Source organism: Populus alba, chromosome 6 (assembly GCF_005239225.2).
Source record: "Populus alba chromosome 6, ASM523922v2, whole genome shotgun sequence".
Classification (NCBI taxonomy): Eukaryota; Viridiplantae; Streptophyta; class Magnoliopsida; order Malpighiales; family Salicaceae; genus Populus; species Populus alba.
The window spans coordinates 3641893-3664963 of NC_133289.1; the positions used below are offsets into that span (position 1 = coordinate 3641893).

The following is a 23071-nucleotide window of genomic DNA, read 5'->3' on the forward strand; positions in this document are numbered from 1 at the left end:
CTTGGTTTTGCCATTACGTATTTTTTTAATCAACTTTTTTTTTTCCTCAGTTAAAGAGACGTCGTTTGTGCTATGAATAGGAGATTCACAATGAATTACTTCCTTACAATCTAGATATTTCCAAAAGGCTGGCATATTTTAATCTGATGTTTAAATTTAATTTTTAAAAAATATGAATAAAATCACGTTTCCAAACACTCATTAATCAAGTTGCATCACAGCTTTATCCATATAAAACATGATTCGATCAGTCAAATGAAGTTTTTGTGATGAAAGTTTTATACTATACTAACCAAATTATCTACAATTAATGTTTTAAAATAATTCTCAACAAATAAAAAATGTTTAAAAGACAACCCAAAAACTTCAGAATTTTTTTTTTAGAATAGAAATTTTTTTTGCGGCTAAGACATTTTTAAAAAAGTGTTTATGAGAAACAACACATTTTTTTTTTTTTAAAAAAAACCAACCATACAAAGTGACACTCTCTCTTTCCTTAAAATTCTAATAATAGATGCAAAACATATTTCCCGCCTCTAGGATTATCAGAAACATACTCCTAAACCGAATTTGCTTGATTTTAATCCGTACTTTTAATGACTTATATAACGTAGTTTAAAAGCGTGTTTGATAGTGTGGTAACGGTTGCTTTTCAAATAACTTTTCGTGCTGAAATACATGCCAATGATGTTTTTTCATTTTTTAAAAATCATTTTTGACATCAGCACATCAAAACGATCCAAAAAGTACAAACCGCACTCAATTTTAGCAAAAAAAAAAAATTCAAAATTTGATGAAACACAGGTACAAACGCAATGCCAAACGATGCCTAAATGCATCTTTTACCTCTAAATTATTACAAAAAAAAAAACTACTAAAAGAGCTTTGCTGACTTGTCTTGTACTAGTATCCATTCTCCCCTGGAGAGATCCAGGAGGGACCTCGTCATGCCCCTTTATCTTTTTAATACATTGAATAATTGCATTGGTTTTAAGGGTAAGATTGTTTTTTTATAGGGGATTAAAATTTTATTTTTTAATTAATCGGGGATAATTTAATAAATTTATATTTTTATATATACAATGAAGTTACTTTGTCATGCTTGAAAGCTAAAAGAATAGGCTTTTTTGTCAAAGTGTTTTTGTGTATTTTTAATTTTATTTGCAAAGTTAAAGGATAATGATACCCTTAAAAGCTTAAAATTTTTGGCCTTGTAGAGAGGGTTTTTGTCTTTGTGTATTTTTTTCTATAGTAAAATAAAATGTCTGGTCTTTGACTTTAAAAAATCTAAGTATGGTAAAGGAGGGTGTTTTCATCTTTGTCACTTTTTTTTTTGTAATATTAGGATGGCCTCATGTTATTTTAGTAATTCTAATTATTAAAATATTAATAAATCATTATAAAAAGCTACACATGCGTCAGCACACCATCATCCCCCACTAAATAGGTGGCACGTGAGATGTATTGTGATGGCCAAAATCCAACAACTGTTATGTCATTTGACACGATAGGTGGCAGCATAGTTGTTGGTGTGGTGTGTTTGACTTGGTTAGCTACAATTCAGCTGCGATAAAGGTTTTTCCTTTACCCCTTCTTTTCTCTTTAGTGTGCATTGGTTTTCATGTCGAGCCTTTAAAAATTTAAATGTGTCTTTTGGTTCGTATTTGTTTGAAAGTTAGTTTTTATTCTTTTGATTTATATTTATTTTTATTTTAAGGCTTTTCCAATTCCTATGGAATTTTCCATTCATTTTGAAAAAAAAACACATATTACTTAGAGGTTTTTGTTGTTGTTGTTGTGTTCAATTTAGTTTTCTTAATGAGAAATTTTGCTTTTAAATTAAATATAAGCATCAAATGTTTTTTTGTCCTTTGTTCCAATTATTTTTGAGACCTAAGCTAGCCTATGCTCTGGATCTCCTGGGTCATGAGTCAACTCGTTTGGTCAAGCATTTTGAGCATTAAATGGTGTGTTTTGATTTTAATTTTGATTTTTTCTATTTTTTTCTAAATATGATCCTCACTCACTTAAATATTTTTTTATATATAATTTGGGTTGGCCTAAACATTAGAACAAACAGGGTTTTATTTTGAACATGTCTTTTATTTTTATTTTGTTTTACCTTGAATTTTTAATAAAATTATAGTTTGGGTTGACTTAAATATTAGAACAAGCCAGGTTTTATTTTGAATATGTGTCTTTTGTTTTTACCTTAATTTTTCTAATAAAAATATAGTTTGGGTTGACCTATATTAGAACGAGTGAGTTTTTATTTTGAATATATCTTTTGTTTTTATTTTGTTTTTACCATTGATTTTTTTAATAAAATCATAGTTTGAATTAACCTAAACATTAAAACGAGTGAAGTTTTATTTTGAACATGTCTTTTGCTTTTATTTTGTTTTTGCTTTGATTTTTCAATAAAATTATAGTTTAGGTTTACCTAATCAAGGGGTTTTACATCCATGTTATTATTTGAATCTTAACATAAATATATATAAAAAATAAGATAAAGGTTAACTTATTACCAGGCTACTTTTGTAGTAAAAGATATTAGGTACAATCTCACAGCAAAATCGATATATAGATTTTGTTTAAATTACAGTGACCTTTAATGAAAATAAATTTTAAGCAATTAAATAACATTTGTTTTCTTCTCCTGACTTTTATACCCCTCTAGACGATAAAATTACATCAATATACAGCTTTGAAAATTCTAAGAGTTTAATCAGAAATGAATAATTAATAAGATGATTGTTCAAGAGCTTATTATGTCACTTTTGAACAAAGTTTTTGATTAGTTTGAATTAACCTAAACATAAAAACGAGTGAAGTTTTATTTTGAACATGTCTTTTGCTTTTATTTTGTTTTTGCTTTGATTTATCAATAAAATTATAGTTTAGGTTTACCTAATCAAGGGGCTTTACATCCATGTTATTATTTGAATCTTAACATAAATATATATAAAAAATAAGATAAAAGTTAACTTATTATCCATGCTACTTTTGTAGTAAAAGATATTAAGGCACAATCTCACAGCAAAATCGATATATAGATTTTGTTTAAATTACAGTGACCTTTAATGAAAATAAGTTTTAAGCAATTAGATTTTGTTTTCTTTTCCTGACTTTTATACCCCTCTAGACAATAAAATTACATCAATATACAACTTTGAAAATTCTAAGAGTTTAATCAGAAACGAGTAATTAATAAGATGATTGGTCAATAGCTTATTATGTCACTTTTGAACAAAGTTTTTGATCTTAGTCAAAGCCTCTCATTATAGGTTTAATGAGTTAATTTTATTAATATGTTTTTAAAAAGCCAATATAATATTGTTTTAATTTTTTTAAATCAGGTTTTAATAATATTATAGGTTAACTTACCACATCAAACTAAATTAATTTTTTAAAAACATGGCATGGTTTATTTTTTTAATTAAATCTAAGAGCGATTTCTATATGTTTTCTTAGGAAAAACATAAAATTGAGGGAAAATTCTAACTATTTTTTCTCTATAAACTTCCCCTCTTTCTTTTTTCATTATAAATAACATACAAAATTACTTGATTTTAATTTTGATTTTTTCTAATTTTTTCTAAATATGATCCTCACTCACTTAAATATTTTTTTATATATAATTTGGGTTGGTCTAAACATTAGAACAAACAGGGTTTTATTTTGAACATGTCTTTTATTTTTATTTTGTTTTACCTTGAATTTTTAATAAAATTATAGTTTGGGTTGACTTAAATATTAGAAACAAGCCGGGTTTTATTTTGAATATGTGTCTTTTGTTTTTACCTTAATTTTTCTAATAAAAATATAGTTTGGGTTGACCTATATTAGAACGAGTGAGGTTTTATTTTGAATATATCTTTTGTTTTTATTTTGTTTTTACCTTAATTATTTTAATAAAATCATAGTTTAAATTAACCTAAACATTAAAACGAGTGGAGTTTTATTTTGAACATGTCTTTTGCTTTTATTTTGTTTTTGCTTTGATTTTTCAATAAAATTATAGTTTAGGTTTACCTAATCAAGGGGTCTTACATCCATGTTATTATTTGAATCTTAACATAAATATATATAAAAAAATGAGATAAATGTTAACTTATTACCAGGCTACTTTTGTAGTAAAAGATATTAGGCACAATCTCACAGCAAAATTGATATATAGATTTTGTTTAAATTACAATAATCTTTAATGAAAATAAGTTTTAAGCAATTAAATAACATTTGTTTTCTCCTCCTGACTTTTATACCCCTATAGACGATAAAATTACATCAATATACAGCTTTGAAAATTCTAAGAGTTTAATCAGAAACGAGTAATTAATAAGATGATTGGTCAAGAGCTTATTATGTCACTTTTGAATAAAGTTTTTTATCTTAGTCAAAGCCTCTCCTTATAGGTTTAATGAGTTAATTTTATTAATATGTTTTTAAAAAGCCAATATAATATTGTTTTAATTTTTTTTAAATCAGGTTTTAATAATATTATAGGTTAACTTACCACAATCAAACTAAATTAATTTTTTAAAAACATGGCATGGTTTATTTTTTTAATTAAATCTAATAGCGATTTCTATATGTTTTCTTAGGAAAAACATAAAATTGAAGGAAAATTCTCACTATTTTTTCTCTATAAACTTCCCCTCTTTCTTTCTTCATTATAAATAACATACAAAATTACTTGTTAAAATATCTTTTTACATTAGAGTGCTACATGAGAAAAAAAAATTTATATAATTCAAAATACTATATTAATAATTCGACTCTTTAAAATAGCTTTTACCAATAAAGATATTTGAAAGAGCAGAGGCCCGCTACATCCTCACCTTCAGTGAAAAAAAAGCCCGCGATCATTTATACCTTTTATATAAGTTCATTTTGGTCTTTTTACGGTCCAATTATCTTGGATATTTTATTGTATCATTGCTGAAATTTGCATGTATAATAATAATAATAATAATAATAATAATATGCAATTTAGTGAGAATGGAAAAGCAAATTTAATCGTAAGTTTCTTAAAAAAGAAAAACCTACTTTATTTATATGCTTTTCAGTAACCTAATCCTACCATATGTTGCTAATTTAGGAATTTAGCCTTCTAAAAGTAGATTTCCCAAAACATAGCAAAATAATAGATTTTTACATCTAAATAAAATCAAATTCAAATTTTACATCTAAATAAAATCATTATATAGTTTTTTTTTTTGTTCTTGTCCAGATATCCTCACATCCTTTTAAAAAATGAAAACTAATCCCGTTTGAGATTCATGGCTTGTCCCTCTCAATAAATGCATTTCCTGGAGATTGAACTTGTGTTCTCACTCTTATAGGGTTATAATAGTGTTTTAACCGTTAGACCAACACTTTATTGGTAAATTACTATATAGTTAAATCTCACTAAATTAATACAATGAAATCATGGAGATTTATTTAAACTTGGGATCAAATAAAAATATTATTTAATAAAGAATTATTAATTAATTTATCAAGATTATACTGTGATAAAATTAGAATGCCTCAGATATAAAAACTTTCCATTAAACCCTAGATAATATATATAGATAGAGCAGAACACAATCTTTGCAAACAACAGGTTAGGACAACTTCCCATATTAATCCAGCAGGAAAGCCAAAAAAGTGATATAAAAACCTTCCCTCTTAAGGTTCCCTATGTATAGTAATATCCAATATTATTCATTGAGAGTTTTATCTTCTTAAAAATAAACTGTTCCATTTTACAATACTACAAATACTGATCTCATTGGTCCACTGATTTTCATTTTTTAGGGTTTCCATGTTGGCATCAAACACCCATTTACCAAAAATTCTAAAAGAGGTAAATAACCACCTCATGAGTAATTAAAAGTTAACCAAAATTGGATAATTGCTACATATAGTATCCTATCTGTCACCTTTCCTACGAGTATACTAATTCTGGTCACACTTTCCTTCATTAGTCCTTCACAATCCTTATCAATTCAAGCAACATAGTTATTGTAAATCCAGACTTGGTTTCTTCTTCTCTCTTTATATATTCAAACACACATCTGTTGTTTCATGTTCTTGGTGGTTGCACAGAGTTCTGGGTTAGAGGAGACTGGGAGAGACCATTAGCATACATGACTGAAGAGAGGAAAAAAATGGGGAGAGGGAAGATTGAGATAAAGAGGATAGAAAACTTGAATAGCAGGCAAGTCACCTTCTCCAAACGCAGGAACGGGTTGCTGAAGAAAGCTAGAGAATTATCAGTTTTGTGTGATGCTGAGGTTGCTGTCATAGTCTTCTCTAGCACAGGAAAGCTTTATGAATTTTCAAGCACAAGGTATGTTATGCTTTTCCTTTTTTATAGAATTACCATGTGATCTGAATCTAAAATCGTTTTACTTGTTTTAACAGAGTCAAGATTTAATATCATGTAAAGGGGTTTTCCCTATATTTCTTTCTTGTTTTTTTCTTGATCTCTTGTGCATCGCATCCATGGCAGCTGCTGTGTTTTTTGAATTTTTGATGGCCAGGTCTTGGTGAAACTCGTGTCCAAGTGACTTGTGACTTAAAAGGCAGAACAAGTCAATGGGCCACTGAATACAAAATTATAAAACATAAATTCAAAAGTAAAGGGACCATCGAGAGATGGAGGGGATGGTTTCTAGGATATATAGATAAATCGAGGTTGTTCAAACAGGATTTTAGCATAAGCCCTAGAAAATTAACAATTGGAAGCTACTTTAGTTTTTTGTTCTTTTCCCCCTTTCCTTTTCATCTTTTTCAAGGATAGTAAAGTTGCACGGAAAGATGATCAAGAAAAGGAATAGTACTTGTCAGGCTAAAAATAGAGGTCATAAAGAAAACTTTAAGTTATTCCTATTTTTAAAGGTTACAAAGAAAACTTCAAGTTGTTCGACGTGCCATTGGTTTTGGGCTAGAGTTTGATAGATGGTGGAGTTTTTGGGCCATTTTCAGAAGCCTAGAACTGGTTCAAGAGAGTGAATCACTAAATCATTGATAAGCCTTCATAAAAGCCCTATTTTTTATAAGCTATATAGTATCTCAATTTAAAAATTTAAGTTTTTAGGTTAAGTTTCAAGATATAATTTATATTATTTTCTAACACTTTCTCTCAAATAAAAACCCTTTGCGCTTGAAACTTGCATAGGCTCATATTATTTTATACTTAATTTTTATCAAATAAATGGGGATGGTGAGATTTGAACTCGTGATCGCTTGATCATCAAGGCTCTGATACTATGTCAAAAAACCATCTCAACCCAAAAATTTAAACTTTTAAATGAAATCCCAGGATATAATTTATATTAGTCTCTAACATATAGCACATAACTTTTAACATTGAAAAGCCCGTCAATGTGTGTAATTAGCAGATTTCCACACATACCAATAGAGAAAATCTTCAGTAATGCATGTGTTGAATAACAAGGAAGAGCAAATTGATCCTTATCACAATCTCTTTCAATTCTTGAATTGCAGCATAGAACACACACTCTCAAGATATGGCAGTGGCCTGGATTTGGATTATAATGACCATCCTTCTGATGACCATGGGGCAGAGGTATGCTACAGTTAAAAACAGTATCTTATTGCCAGTTTATCTCCAAACTATATTAAATAAGCGCTTAACAATCTCTGTGAAAACAGCATTCAAATAGTGCAGAGGTTAGTGCAGTGAAAGATGAACTCTCAAAGTTACGGTTGACATGCTTGTAAGTCATCATGAATTGATCTCAATTCCAGGCTAAATTTTTCTTCAGAATCGAGAATTCTATTTTGATGACGCCCTTATGATTTTTGCAGGCAGATGATGGGTCAACAACTTGATGGATTGAGTTTCAAGGACCTGCAACACCTAGAACATCAATTAAGTGCAGGCATTCTGTCTGTTAAGGACAAGAAGGTCAACAAGTTCTATAATGAGCAGCTTCTCTTTGTATTTGATCATATCCTGCTGAGACTTTCCCGAACTTTTGCTTTCGAATGCCTTGTAACTCATTGTTATTTGTTACAGGAGCAAATGCTGATGGATCAACTTAAGAAATCCAAAATGCAGGTAAAGAAGGCATTTCTTTATAACGAATCTTTCCCTTTCCAATTAAGTAGCTTTGATACAAATCTTTTTGCTGCTTTTATTTTCAGGAGCAGAAGGCAACTCTAGAGAACGAATCTCTGCGTACACAGGTTCGATCATGTACAGTTTCGATAAAAAAAAAATGAAGTGTCAATCTTCATGATTGATTAATTGTTTCTTTTGTGTCCAAATGTCAATAGATTGAGGAGCTCAAACGAGGATGCCGGCCAAAGTCTGCTTTCCTGGAATTAAGTCCTTTGGACAGGAGATTTGCCGGAGCAAGTTCGAAACCTGATAGTAATCGCAAACCACATGAAGAAGAAGATCTTTCCGACACTTCATTGCACTTGGGGTATGTAACCTATTTACACGCGCTTGGGTTTAATTTCCTGTAATCCATGCTTAAAGAAATCTCCTAGTTTTCTATCATCCTATAATTGTTTAGTTGCAGAAAAACAGAAGACACGAAAACTTAGCTATTTTGAGATTCAGCTAAATGTAGAACGTTGGACATGCCAAAGATTCTAGGTTTAAGAGGCAATTAACAAGCTGCAAGATGCACATATATAATTCATACTTGGTTGGACAACTCTGCTTCCTAGCATAATGCAAATGAATATTTTTCTTGTTTTCTTACAAGATTCTCATACTTTTCTCTGTTTTCTCAGGTTGTCATCTGATGTTTGTCACAAGAGGAAAGCTGCCAAGATTGAATCTGTCTCCAATGATTCAGGAAGTCAGGTGGCTTCAGGGTGATGAAGCATGACATAGATCATCTTTTAAAAGGAGGGTTTCTACTAGTTTAGTTGACGAAAATTTTGAGTAAATTTTCAGTCACATACAGATGTTTTTGGTATATCAGTTTTAACTAGATTTTCAGAGATAACACCCAATGTCTGGTACAGTTTATAAATTGATATATGAATAATGCTAATCTTTTCCGAATTCACTGATGAATTTTCAACGATTGATTTGTGAGGTCAACAACAAGTGAAATCCACCTATTCAATGGACTAGATTTTTCAAAAAAAGGTTTTTATTATTATATCTTGACCAAAAAAATTGGATCAAGAAAGTTTTATGAGTATAAATTTTTAAAAACACAAGCACGTCTCAATGAAAATATGCTAGACTTGATAGTGTGCCAAGTCCCGGGCACACTCAAGAGAATGCACATCCTCTCTTTGATGTGCCACAAGAGGATGGTCATTTCCTTGGACATGCCAAGAGAAGATGGTTGTTACCTTGAACTTGGCTAACTACCAAGTTCAATTACTTTGGATCTGACATATTTATTAGACCTACGTTACCTTGGACTTGACTAAATGTCAAGTTCAAGTATTTTAGATTTAACATGTTTGCCTAACCCATATTATCTCATTCATTTGGGCGTGCCAAGGGAGGTTGGTTGTTACCTTGGACTTGACTAACTACCAAGTTCAAGTATCTTGAACTTGCTGAATTGCCAAGTTCAAGTACCTTGGATTTGGTATGTTTGTCAGATCCATGTTATCTTGAACTTGGAGGATGACCAAGTCCAAAAATCTTGGGTTTGACATGTTTGTTAGATCCACGCTATCCTGAACTTCTCTAACTATCAAGTCTAGTGTATTGACTTGGCTGACTGCCAGATCTAAGTGCCTTGAGTCTGACATGTTTGTCAGATCCACGCTATTCTGAACTTCGCTAACTATCAAGTCTAGTGTATTGACTTGGCTGACTGCCAGATCTAAGTGCCTTGAGTCTGACATGTTTGTCAGATCCATAACATTATCTCATTTTCTTGGGCATGCCAAGAGAAGATGGTCATTCATTTAGGCGTGTCAGAGAAGATGGTCGTTGCCTTGGACTTGCTAGACTGCCAAGTCCAAATTCCTTGAATCTGCAATGTTTGTAAGACCCATGTTATTTTGGACTTGACTGACTGCCAAGTCCAAGTTCAAAAAACATGTCAGACCCACATTATCTCATTTTTTTAGACATGTCAATGAAGGATGATCATTTTCTTAGACTTGCCAAACTATCAATTTTAAATGCTCTGGATCTAATATATTTATCAGATTTGCGTTACCTTGAATTTAACTATATTTGCCCTCAAATTACTTGAATTTTTTAAGACATCATCAATAACCAATTTCTATATAAGCAACCAGGATTTAGGCATTTCAAAGGATTGTTTTATCTTCAAAATCATTGAATTAATGGCCAAGCTAGAAGCTAGAATTTCATGTGAGGGGGGACGTAAAAAAAAATTATCCACGTAAGAAATATACTGCTAATTGTTTTTTATAATTATATTCGAAACAAAAATATTCATAAAATGAAGTATAATTAAAAATTCAAGTAAGCTATTTTATTTTTAAAGTTAATTAAAACTAAGTTTTTGAACCAAGAATATTCATAAAATGAAGTATAAAATCCAAGTAAGCTATTTTTTTTTGTTAAATTTAATTAAAATTAAGTTTTTGAAGCTAAGAATGTTCATAAAACGAAGTTATTTGACTGCAAAATCATGTAGTAACTAATAGCCAATAACATGGCTAACAAAAGAGACTTTTTAAAGAGAGATCTTTGATTGTCTATATCTCCATCCGTTCTTAGTTAGAATAATCACAAAATTTTGTTATCTCCCATTCCAAAATAATGCTTAAGACTAGTTTATTCCTTAAACATCAGTCCAATTACACTTAAAAGCTAAAACATGCGATGTTTTTATTGTTCACAAAAACAATATTCGTTCTCTTATATTTTATTATAAATTATAATAGTGTGATTTTTATCAATTTTTTATTTTGTCCCCAGATATTTTTCTCTCACAATTAATCAGTCCTTCTAAGATTAAATTAGAGCTCAATTACATGTCTGTTTTTTTTTTTTTTGGAAGGAAGAGTTGAATTAAAAGAAAAGGGACCAAAGTGAGAAAAAAAAGGTAACATGTATGGTAGATTGAAAATTTTCATCAAAAATTCATTTGAGTCCTTTATTTATTTTAGCTATTAGGTGACTGTTCCCTTGAATTTTACAAAATTAAATTTGGGTAACAAACTTCATTTTACTCATTTTTAATTCTTTTTTGTTGGAGAAGATAGAGTAAATTGTCAAATTCTAGCTCAAATAAAGAAAGTGTCCGTTGATGAGGAATTCGACCACCAAAATAATTGTTTTTTATATCAAGTGGTTTCATATGAGCTAGAGAATTCTTTTTTTTTTCTTTTTTTATTTTATTTTAGATGGATTTCAGATTTTATGGTCATGAATTGATTTACTTAGATCTTTAAGATGTATCCTAAATATTTTGAACAAAAAATTATCTGAAATGCTACAAATAACATGTCATTTTACTAATTTTAATTTAAAAGTCAATTCTAAACGAGTGTCAGCTTCTTCTCGAAGACGAGAACATTACATATAAAATACTAGGGAGCAAGACAATGGCCAGTTTTCGAATAGAATTAGTCACTTAGAGAATAGAGCACACATAAATTGTTGGTCCTTTTCTATCCATTAAAAAAAACACCCTAAATAATCTTTAACATTATATTTTGGTGGTTAATTAATAAAATCCAAACCATAATTTATTAAAGTAAGATACGGGATTCTTTGTTATGAAATCCAATCCCTAGACTCCCCCATCCCTTCTAGAATTAATTAATTAATTAATTAATTAATGGTGATGTTAAATTGAAGAAGACATGTTATGCATGCATTATGAAAAGGAAAGAAACGTCAGCTACCGGTGCCACTATTGGCCAAGTGGCGTGCGCAAAATTGTCATTGATCCTAGGGCAGCCCTCTATGATGCATGGGTTAGGCCACCAATGAGATTACTTATATAATTAAATAGAGCATGCAAAAGGTTGGAACCGTCCAAAATGTTTTTTTTTATAAATATGAATAAAGTAATTAATGATGGTTTATATGTTATATAAAACCGTATTAATCTGTGTGTTGTACAAGAGATTCCAAAGGGGGAAGAAAAAGAAAAAAGAAGAAGAATTATGCATAGTTTATTAAGTGGCTTTCCAAAGGGCGGGGACAAAGTGGCCTCTCACAAACATAATCTTGTATTGACCTTCAACATCATGCTCGTCACCCTCCTGTCACCTCCCCTTAATTCTCTCTCTCTATATATATATATTTTAATTTATACATAGAGCTGTATGAACATATGGCTGTAATCCATGCAGGTCGTTTACATACTTTTTGGCTACAATTTACCCTTCAAAGCGTGTGTTTTTCTTGAGTAATGAAAAATGCTGTAAATCTCTGAGGTAATGAAGAAAATATATTGCGAATATTTAAAGGTTTGTTTGTTCATACATGCTTTATAGTGTTGTACTTGACAGAATCTCGAGAAAATAAAGTTGAAAACATAAGGTCTTAGCTCCCACCACGTGTGAAGGGTTTCAACTCTCCTAATGTACTTTGGGTGTTAAAAAAAGAGAAATTAACAAACAAAAAAAATTTGTCATTGCCAGGTAATTTAATTGCTATATATATATATATATATATATATATATATATATATATATAAATCAGTTAATTCTTCCAAGGAAACAGATTGTTGACAAATACTTTTTATAGGGACCAATTTAATTTTTAAAGATTTAACCGAATACCATTTTAGAAACGAAAGAAAAGTGGTCCTCTACATGAAATAATTCAATATTGCAAGGCCTCTATCAAGGCTAGAGGTGTAAAGCATACACCAATCTTGAAATCATGAAATAGAGCAGTAATTTTGGTCAATGACAGACGAGAGAGAGAGAGAGAGAGGAAATGGGCTATAAAAAATTCAATTGCAGATGCAAACGGCAAATCTCAAGTGCCTCCTCCAACTACTAGCTAGTATTTTTATAGTATTTTGACTTATAATTAATTTTTTTTTGATGTGGATGTATAATCAATTCAAATATAAGTAATAGATGTGATTGGAAAAGGGATTGATATTAATATGTGGAAATTAGTATGAGATATTGTCATCATTAAAACCCCAAAAAACACAGAGATTTATGTGATCCTCGATAAGATTTTCATCGGGTTGGAAGATACCTGGCCATCAAACGTGTGTGATTGTTAAATTGATGGTGGAGATGAAGTGTTTGAAGAAAATAAGGGGGACCCACAAGCATAATGAAGGGTGGAGATCATCGATGACTATAGTGTAAAGCACCTTGAGAATGAGGGGCCATAATGATGCTTTGCAAGGAAACATATGAAAATGTTAAAACACACCAAGTATACGTAAGAGTCCAAGAAATCATCACCACCACACCGCAAAACTCCACAGCCTCCCTTTATATTGGCCACCTCCAAACACTATCATCACCTTGTCGGCCTCTTTCATCTCCCATTTCTCCTCTCCTCCCTCAATCCCACACTTCTCTCTCTCCCTCTCCCTCTGCCAATTCTCTCTATGCAAAACCAATCAATGTATCCATCCTCTTCTCTTTGATTCGACATCTCCTCTAACTCTCTTCAATCCTAGCTTGTTCAAGCTCCTTGGCTTCAAACACCGACTAGTCTCCCTTTCTTTCTTTTTAACTTCTCTTTGTGCCACTGAAAATTAATTAGCCATGAAACACCAACAGATTACCCTTCAAAGAAGCAGTAGCTGTAGCAGAAGCACACGAAAAATAATCCCATCTAACTACATGAGATCAATCCCTGAACAAGAAGATCATCACTCTCCACTCTCTTCACAACGCCTTGATCATGGTACCAAAATCTATTCAAGATTCACTTGTTTCTTTCGTTCAATCCTCAAGATTATATCTTTCCCCAATATAATCATCCCCAAAACCTGTAAATGGCTATCAACCCCTACCCAGTACCTATCCATAACCCCTTCTCTTGGCCGGAAAGTCACCGGAACCCTCTTCGGAAACCGCCATGGTCATGTCAGCTTCGCAGTCCAGGATAATCCTGGCTCTGAACCGGTCCTTTTACTCGAGCTTTCGATTTCTACGGCAATGTTAGTTAAGGAAATGTCATCAGGTTTGGTCAGGATCGCCCTGGAATGCGATAAGGTTCGTGCTCCTCAGGTTCAGACCGGCCGGCCGGGGAAGCTGTTTAATGAACCGACATGGACTATGTATTGTAATGGAAGGAAGTGTGGGTACGCCGTGTCGAGGAGGTGCACTTATTCTGATTGGTACGTGCTTGGAACTGTGCAGAGTGTCTCAGTCGGTGCTGGGGTGATTCCGGTGGTGGAGGATGGGCGGAAGAGCGGTGGTGGGGAAGGTGAGTTGCTGTATATGAGGGCTAAGTTCGAGCGAGTTGTAGGGAGCCGTGACTCAGAGGCGTTTTATATGATGAATCCTGAAGGAAATGGAGGGCCTGAACTCAGTATATTTTTACTTAGAATATGAGAAGAAATAAAACAAAGGGATCAAAGACTTTGCGATTTATTGTTACTGGGTAATGTAAGGTGGATATGCTTGTTTAATTAATTAATTAGTAACATGTATGGTGATGTAATTTTTTCTTTATATGTTTTCTATTTTTATGTGATTTTCTTGTTTGTATTTTGTTTAGATTTTAGATATATTGTTAGATAGTTCGCCTTGTTTATGGAATAAAGCACAGTAATGGAGGAAAAAACAGATCAACGATGTTTTTTTCCTGTCTCAGGGTTGGATCATACAATATTTAGAGTTAATAAACTGATTAATTAGAGTTGTTCTGAAGCAGCATTTTCATACCATTCACAGACATTCCGTCTTTTAATTAAATTAGATTAATTTTATATATTTCATCATCTAAATTGAAACTGCACTATATTTTGCAAGATCTTTAATGATTTTCAGAGGATTTAAATAAAAAACGATAATATAAGAACTAAACCTACTCATCACTTGAATGTATGTGTGAAAACGAGCTTCATCTGTTAACGTGCACGCGTGCATGCCACGGCGAAAGAAGAAATGATCGGCATGCTTATTGCCCTGGCCCAAGACCATGAATTTTCACAATAATTCTACTACAGTTGGTATTATTCTAGCAAACAGGACTGCCTCGACTGTCAACTTGGGAAATTGCAGAGGCATTTATACATATATTTATTTGTCTGCTAAAGGCAACATTAACTCCAAGAAATTTAAGGTTAGCTTTTAGTTTAGATGTAAGTGCGCTTGATATTTATGACTATGAGAGAGTTTGATTGCCTTATAAGTTGATTGATTATAAGGATACCCATGGCATTCTAAATTGGCCAAATTATCCGAAAGGAATATTAGTGTTATTTATTATTTATCTTGAGAAAACATCGCTAATATATTAGAAGCCAGGGAGAATTGTTGAATAATAATAAAAAAAAACTATGAGTTATTTAGCCAGATAGTCTAATGATTCATATACATGTTTCTTTTTTTTTTTCAATGTTTAGCATCACTTGAAGTTAGGTCATATCATTTTTTATTTTATTATCAATGAAGTGTTGATTTAGCGATTAAGATATATCAATATACAGATGAGAATACAAGTTTGATTCCAGAAAACGTATTTATTAGAAGGGATAATTACGAACTCTAAACGGGACTAGTTTTACTCTTTTAAAAAATATAAGTATATTTGGGTAAGAAAAAAAAAAATAACCTCATTTTTTTTGAAAGAATTTTAATGTTGAAAAATTAGCGTTACTCAATTTAAAATGTCTTAATTTGGACTAAGCATCAAAAAAATAGCATTAGTCAAATAAATATTTGCAGATTAAATTAAGTGGATATATATGAAATTAATTAAATATAGTAATTGAGTTTGGCAAAGAAATAAAACTTAGGTCAGCCCTCACTGTGTCGACCCACTTCCCTACAAGTTGGCACATCGCGGCCATAAATCACTTAAAAGGAAACACTACTCTTTGTCCCCAAGCAGAATCTTTATCAAGGATCCGTCATTTTATGCAGAAGTCATAATCTCTTCCAGTTTTTGGGGAAGCTTATCGTCTATCCATGGATAAAATGACGTCGTGCATTGATTTGTGATCAGAAAAGCCAAGCTTCATGAGACGATATATATATATATATTTTTGCTGTTAATTGTTGATCATTGGATAATTCTGTAATGAGAAATATTATTAATTTGGATTTAGCATGTATACTATTCAAAAACAAAAATTCTAGGAAAAAGAGTTTTAAATTATATTCAATTTAATGTAGTTGACTTGACATGTCTAAAAATAATTTGAATAATTGATAAAAATATAAATTAATTTTTTAAAAAAAAATTAAAATAATAATATATTAGATCAATATGGATCAATCCGAGTTAAATTACTAAATTTATGACTTAGATCATATACAACCATATAGAAAATAAATTAAAAAAATTATGGAATTCAATCTATAATAAATTTAATATTAAAAAATAAAAATAAAATAAATTAAGAAATTCGATTTATAATAAATTTAATATTAAAAAATAAAATTTAAATTAAAAAATTTAAATTAAACAGTTATTTGTGCTTCTATGGTAAATTTAATATTAAAAAATAAAAAAAAAGTTAAAGCACTGTTCAAGTCAAAGGTGCTTTGCAAGTTTAATTCCTCTTTTAGTTTTTGTTAATAACTATTAGCTAGGGTTGTTTTTGTTAAAGTCAAACTTACGAGCTTAACAATTACATGTGACGCGCGGTGATTGGTGGAAATTTTGATCAATGCTGATCATTGACTAAATTTCACTACGTGTGGTTGTTATTGTTATATTCTTCTAAAGTTCTATGTTTTATCTAAAATTAATATTTAATTAATGTATGTTTTCTTGTGAAATTAAAGCATTTATCATTTTAAAAAATATTATTTTGTTTTTGAAATAAAACAAGTACCTCTTACTTTTAATTAAAATCATAGTTATTTATTGTGAAATCTAGTTCTTATAATTAAAATGACAACTTTATTTATTATTATTTTAAATTACGCATGATAAAAATATTAGTTCTTTACTAACTCTATTTAAAAAAAAAATCTTTTAAAATGATGTGACCATGCATATTGTTATCCATTTTTTAAAAAAAATTATTTGAACTTGTGAATTATTTTCATAAAAAAAAACTGATACGTTTCATGTGATTTTAAAAAGTTATAAATCATTTAATATAAATAAAATATCTTTAGTAGTTTACAGTCCTTATCAATCATTCTATATCTAAAACACACAACAATAAGATTTAACCAAATTCCATCTACCTGCTTTGAAGACTTGGAATTTTCTTCACAAACTCAAAATGCTAAAGTGAAAGTGGAATTTAAAAATTGAAAAAGGCTGCTTCTATAATATATTTCAAGATCCACCACCTTACCTTCCACTAGAAGAAGAAAGAAAGAACTACAGATGGATTTTGACGAGGGTTTTCTATTCAATAACAACAATAATTGACGATGTCGTATCGCAAACGGATCAAGATCACATGGGAGCAAATATCTTGTTCTGGTTGAATCCATGAACACCCAAAGATGCAAGATAACATATATATGAACAATGTAAACGTGTCGAAGCCGTGTCCCATAATCGAGAAAGGACCTCAAGATCTATAGGGTTTTTGAGTTAACAATTCATGAAGATAAGTTATCCTCAGAGGTCCAGTTCGGAGTTTGGACATCTGCTTCTGTATTTATTAATTACGTTTCGGATATCTTTGTCTAGCACTAGACGATAGTTTTTGAAGGGAGCAATTATGTGGGGTTTTCTTTTTGTTTATCTGAAAAATTAACGTGTATGGTATAAATAAATGTATAAAATTAATACCTAACAAATAGGAAATAGATCATAGATTACTCATAAACTCAGTGGCCTTGTTTAAGATTTAAATAATTCTTGCCGTACTTTCAAAGAAAATTATCTGAAACTTATTTTAGATTTAATTGAAGTGAAATGAAGAAAAATCAGGAAACCGAAATGATCAAATTATATTTTTTTTTTATTCATAATTTTTTAAAACTAACAAATTTTGTAATTCGTTCAAATCTTTCTAATTAGAGCTTAATTTTATCAACCGAGATTTAAGAGAAAAATTGGTAAAAAAAAGGGGATAATCGGTCCTATCCAAGTTAGTTGAAATATAATTTAGGTAAAATATAATTTGAAGGATCAAAAAATTATTTTATATAGGAAGATTTGAAAAACAAATTGGGCAATTCAAAAAATTCTTTGGTTATTTTTTATTCGAATTGCCTGCATGCTCACCCCCACTGCCACCAGCTGACCCGTGATATTTTCAGATTTTTTTTTTTATATATAAATACGTGGCCTAAGGAACACCTAGACGTTTATTCAAGTTAAACAGACCTTGCCATCGCCAAAAAGTGTTTATAGACATGGACTTGGTTAATTCCTGTGAATGACCTGTAGTGGTCGAGTATATAAAAATGGTTCAACTGATCTTAACGACGTGGCTCGGTCTAGGTCCATAACCATAAATCTCTGCGATTGTTTCCTCAGTCATCACCGAGCCCGTCTTTCTGGGAGCATTAGCAGGGCTTAACATGGGAAGATTATGTCGTTGCTAATTACAGTATAATTAATTATGTATCAAGAAATGATTACTGTTTAATTTGGTTTAGGTGCTAGCTACTACGCATGCATGCAGTAGCCCGTCTTTCTGATCTATGGGGATCAAAAGGAAGATAAATTTCAATTTCCCCAGTTCCAGTTCGGACCTCTGCCTAATTACTTAATCAAGTTTCCAGATATAGTAACGTTGGCGATTAATAAAAGAGGGCAACGTTGTGTTGGATCATACTTTGTGCCTTTGAACATCTTAAATGATTAGCTTCCACGTCTTTAAGATCCAGTTGAACCATTTTATATACAAATCTGGAATGATAAAAATCATATATAGGAATTAAACAAGTCCATAGACTCATTATAGGAATTAAATTGTTCACATCATAATTCAAACAAAAAAAATTAAAAAATAGACAAATTCTTGTAACTACAGGGTGCGCTTACAAAGCATATGGATGAAGCCATGAAAGCTAGCATTTGTTTCACATTATAGGAGTCACAAGACTTGAACTAATGTCCTTAGGTAGAGATAACAAATTTATCATGTTTTGCAATACCCTTCTCATTTTCAATTTGGGCCTTTTAAAATCAAAACTCAGACATGGCTCGAAACATCATGGGCCAGTATTGTTGAATTCTAGAACAACAAGCACAAGCCCAAACTTCCTTACACTTCAGGAAGAAATGGGCTACAAACATTTTCCTTCCGAGGTTTTGGAAACAGAGGTAGCATAAGGGTTTAAGCTAATCTGCAGCAGAGAGAGGGACTGAAAGAGAAAGAAAGAAATTTGATCGAAGAATTTGATTAAAATAGTAGGAAAATGCGTTCAGGGTTAAAGGGAATAGTAAAGAAAGGAATAGGAGAGATGGGTTTCAACGCAGGTGGTGGAGCCATTAACTGGTTCCCTGGCCACATGGCTGCTGCCACCCGCGCCATCCGAGACCGCCTGAAACTTGCCGACCTAGTCATAGAAGTCCGTGACTCTCGTGTAAGTATACGGGTTTCATTTGTTTTATTTTTTCCTAGGTAAAGAGCAACTTTTTTTACTTGTTTTTGTTTTTGTGTTTGGTAATTAATGTACAGATTCCATTATCGTCAACAAATGAAGACTTACAACCTCAACTTGCTGCAAAAAGACGTGTTATTGCTCTTAATAAGAAGGATTTGGCTAATCCTAATATTATGCATGTAAATTGTCTGTTTCTTGCTTCTTCGTTTTTTTTTTTTTTTGGAAAGGTTGAATTTTTAGAGCTGTTTGTTTATTAAACACTTGTGTAAAGTTTAGAAAAGGGAAAATAAAATTTGGGTTTTGTTTGTTATGTTGAATTTTGTTTGGAGAGTTGTGAAAGATTTCAAATTTAATTGATTATGTTACTTAAATTGGGATTCGACTATAAATGCAGGTATTTTGTACCCTTTTGATTGTGTGAATGATAAGAATTTTGGGGATTTTTATAGTTTCGAAAATTTGTTAACAAAATAATTTGTCTCTGTGTTTGCATAAATTAATTGCATGATCATTTGATTCCGGGAATTTGAATAGTTGTGTTGGGGATGCTATGTTTAATATGAGTGTGATGTTTGTATGTTTAATTGCTGTAGAAATGGATTCGTTATTTTGACTCGTGCAAGCAAGATTGCATTCCGATAAGTGCACACAGCAAGGGTTCTGTTCAGAAGGTTAGTTGATAAGCTAGATAAAGTGCTGTTAAAATTTAGTTTTCAATTTGGGTTCAAGTATATGTATAGTTGCTGATGAAATACTGAAAAATAAATTTGCTTTCATCATAAGAAAACCTTAAATCTATGCTAATTGATCGAAAATGTTGTGTTTTTTACCATGTCTCAGCAGTACAAAAAGAAATACTTGCATTTGCATTAATGTTTTCTTTTTCATTGGCTGAAAGAAAGCAAATGAAATCAAATGAAATCAAACACGAAACTGACTTGTGCTACAATTGCTTGACTTTCATTCGGTCAATTTTATGATTGACTCTGTGTGCCTGTGTGTTCAATTAAATTTGAGTTTTTAACCTAATATCCCTGTAATATTTTCAAGTTTGTTCATAATGCTGTTTGTGATTCGTGTGCTGAAGCTTCTTGAAGTTGTGGAGTTCAAACTCAAGGAGGTGATATCGAGGGAACCTACTCTCCTTGTTATGGTGGTTGGTGTTCCTAATGTTGGGAAATCAGCTTTGATAAACTCAATCCATCAAATTGCATTGTCTCGCTTTGCTGGTAAGATGTTACCATATTTTGTGTAAACCATTGTTATGAACTATAATTTGGCTTGCATGTTAACTACCTGTCTTTGTGTTCAAGTCATGTGTTGGGCAATGATGATTTGAGGTTTCTACATAGTGCAGGGGAAAAAGAAACGAGCTACAGTGGGCCCTTTGCCTGGTGTAACTCAAGATATTGCAGGATACAAGGTGAAGTATCTTGGTTGCCTGATTTTTTTCAGGCCCTGGATTATGTGATAAGTATTTCTGTCCGTCAACCTGCCTATCTGCATGCAAATGCTCAGTATGCTGTTGCACACCCATATACTCTCTTGCCATCCCCTACAAAACATGATAATGCACTGGATTTGCCATGTATAAATTCAATAGCATCACTTTCATATTGTCACATAAAAGCCTTTCTTTTCCTATTCCTTTTATTTTTTTTTTCTCTTTAGTTCTTGCTGTGAACCTCAAAGACATTGTTTAGAGATCCATGTGTCTTTGCTCAAATGCTTTTTTTTCTCTCACTTAAAAATATATTTTATTTCTCTGCCAAGCTGCTTTTGATACCTTTATCAAACTAGAAAAAATTGATCCTCTCAAAATTCTGAATTATTTCTTTTATCTTTGTCTATTTCTGCCTATCGCTTTTTGTTGTTTTCTTGATGAAATATTTTCAGGCACCATCCTTTTGTTTTGTTCATGCTGTTGTTGATATCCTTTATCAAATGTTGATTACTTTGAATATGATTTGCAGATTGCTCATAAGCCTAGCATATACGTGCTGGACACCCCAGGCGTGTTGGTTCCCAGTATCCCAGATATTGAAACAGGATTAAAGTTATCTCTTGCAGGTTTAGACCTCTTTGTTTCCTTTTTAATTACTTGAGCCTGGCATTTCCAAAAATTGCCATATGCATTTGCCTCAACAAGTTCAAGACACTTGCATTAATTAATTGCTACCGTCCAATAAGTATCGTCCCCTCTGCTGCATGTTCGCGTACACCTAGCAAAAATTATGTTTTTGAATGTATGTGCAGGATCCGTGAAAGATTCTGTTGTAGGCGAGGAGCGTATTGCCCGATACTTACTAGCAGTTTTAAATACTCGAGGCACTCCGCTTCACTGGAAACACTGGAATAACAGAAAAATGGATGGGATTCGATATGAATCTGAGGAAAAACACAAATATGATCCTAAAGATCTTCGGCCAAATAGGAGGAAACCACCTAGTGTGTCTGATGTGGTGTATGTTGAGGTAACAAAGTCATGCCGCCTCTCTGCTTCTCTCTCTATATTTCCGTGTGTGTTTGTGGAATCCAGAATCTGAGGCTGTTACAAATTTTATTTGAAGAGATTCATTCAATTATCTTGATTAAATTATGATTGGGTGACAATTTGCAATTCAGATGTTTAGAATTCATCGGATCTTCATTCTTTGAGTATATATAACTTCATAACTTATTCTGTCGACATTGGTATCGTTTCTAATATTTTTTGTCTCTGGTCTTGTTCACCTACAGAATCTTGTCACAGAAGTCCAATGTGCAATGTACAAAACACTGGCAGAATTCAATGGTAATGTGGAGGATGAGAATGATTTGGAGAATCTTATAGAGCAACAATTTGAGGTGCTGCAGAAGGCACTGAAGATACCTCATAAGGCATCTGAAGCTCGCTTGATGGTATCAAAGAAGTTTCTCACTCTTTTTAGGACAGGTAAACTTGGTTGTTTCATCCTTGATGATGTCCCTGAGACCAACACTGTATCATAAGATCTAGAATTTAAAAAAATTTCTTCTTTCTTTTCTCTCGGAGATATCCAATGCTGCAACCCCGCATACACTGCACTATCACCTGTAACCATGTGCTGTATTTTAATTTTGAACTCATTTTTCTTGTGAAAAAACTTGAGATGCCCATGTTCGAGTTGGTAATGAGCTTTCTGTTAACCTGTTATTGTTCCCTCTATTAGCCTCCGGTGTTGTTGTTTGGATGTATGGTATTGGATGGTATCTCTTACTACCTTGGTGTCCTCTTCTGGTTCAAGTCTCAATTAAGCAAGTATAAAAATGGATTAGATCATAATCTGTGCAAATTGCACCGAGTCCAGGACTTCAGGCGGGGGGCTTGATGAACCATCTTCTTCTTCTAGGCAGTGGCATCGGCTAGGAGGAAACACGACAGAATTGAGAAACTAAGTTTGCAGGATTGTTTATGGACAGATGACGGGAATGTCTCGTAACGAAG

At 31.8% G+C, this 23071-nt stretch overlaps 3 protein-coding genes across 4 annotated transcripts; all 3 read left to right on the forward strand.

The window, feature by feature from the left end:
• The first annotated feature begins 5962 nt into the window (after window positions 1–5962).
• Window positions 5963–9031, forward strand: LOC118053162 (agamous-like MADS-box protein AGL18). Its single transcript, XM_035064326.2, has 8 exons — window positions 5963–6337; window positions 7498–7579; window positions 7666–7730; window positions 7822–7921; window positions 8033–8074; window positions 8161–8202; window positions 8293–8444; window positions 8761–9031. Exons 1-8 carry the CDS (start codon window positions 6135–6137, stop codon window positions 8846–8848), a joined length of 774 nt encoding a protein of 257 aa, XP_034920217.1. The 5' UTR covers window positions 5963–6134; the 3' UTR covers window positions 8849–9031.
• A 4369-nt stretch (window positions 9032–13400) lies between these two features.
• On the forward strand, window positions 13401–14605 carry LOC118053163 (protein MIZU-KUSSEI 1). Its single transcript, XM_035064328.2, has one exon. The coding sequence runs from the start codon at window positions 13669–13671 to the stop codon at window positions 14461–14463; it is 795 nt and encodes a 264-aa protein (XP_034920219.1). The 5' UTR covers window positions 13401–13668; the 3' UTR covers window positions 14464–14605.
• A 4684-nt stretch (window positions 14606–19289) lies between these two features.
• Window positions 19290–22795, forward strand: LOC118053164 (short integuments 2, mitochondrial). Of its 2 annotated transcripts, XM_035064329.2 has the most exons (8): window positions 19291–19584; window positions 19680–19784; window positions 20199–20276; window positions 20693–20834; window positions 20958–21028; window positions 21579–21675; window positions 21862–22079; window positions 22345–22795. In XM_035064329.2, the coding sequence occupies exons 1-8, from the start codon at window positions 19417–19419 to the stop codon at window positions 22594–22596; spliced, it is 1131 nt and encodes a 376-aa protein (XP_034920220.1). In that variant the 5' UTR covers window positions 19291–19416; the 3' UTR covers window positions 22597–22795. The 2 variants fall into 2 exon arrangements, with proteins under 2 accessions (XP_034920222.1, XP_034920220.1); XM_035064331.2 differs by lacking the exon at window positions 19680–19784 and having other exon boundaries at window positions 19290–19584.
• Window positions 22796–23071: the final 276 nt, after the last annotated feature.

What these genes read in the sequence shown, in the direction of transcription:
- LOC118053162 (XM_035064326.2), top strand. Translation starts at nt 6,135, where the DNA reads ATGACTGAAGAGAGGAAAAAAATGGGGAGAGGGAAGATTGAGATAAAG. An exon ending in TGTCTGTTAAGGACAAGAAG is followed by an intron (nt 7,922 to 8,032) that starts GTCAACAAGTTC and finishes TATTTGTTACAG; the next exon opens with GAGCAAATGCTGATGGATCA. An exon ending in ACGAATCTCTGCGTACACAG is followed by an intron (nt 8,203 to 8,292) that starts GTTCGATCATGT and finishes AAATGTCAATAG; the next exon opens with ATTGAGGAGCTCAAACGAGG.
- LOC118053163 (XM_035064328.2), top strand. Translation starts at nt 13,669, where the DNA reads ATGAAACACCAACAGATTACCCTTCAAAGAAGCAGTAGCTGTAGCAGA.
- LOC118053164 (XM_035064329.2), top strand. Translation starts at nt 19,417, where the DNA reads ATGCGTTCAGGGTTAAAGGGAATAGTAAAGAAAGGAATAGGAGAGATG. An exon ending in TAGAAGTCCGTGACTCTCGT is followed by an intron (nt 19,585 to 19,679) that starts GTAAGTATACGG and finishes ATTAATGTACAG; the next exon opens with ATTCCATTATCGTCAACAAA. An exon ending in GCAAGGGTTCTGTTCAGAAG is followed by an intron (nt 20,277 to 20,692) that starts GTTAGTTGATAA and finishes CGTGTGCTGAAG; the next exon opens with CTTCTTGAAGTTGTGGAGTT.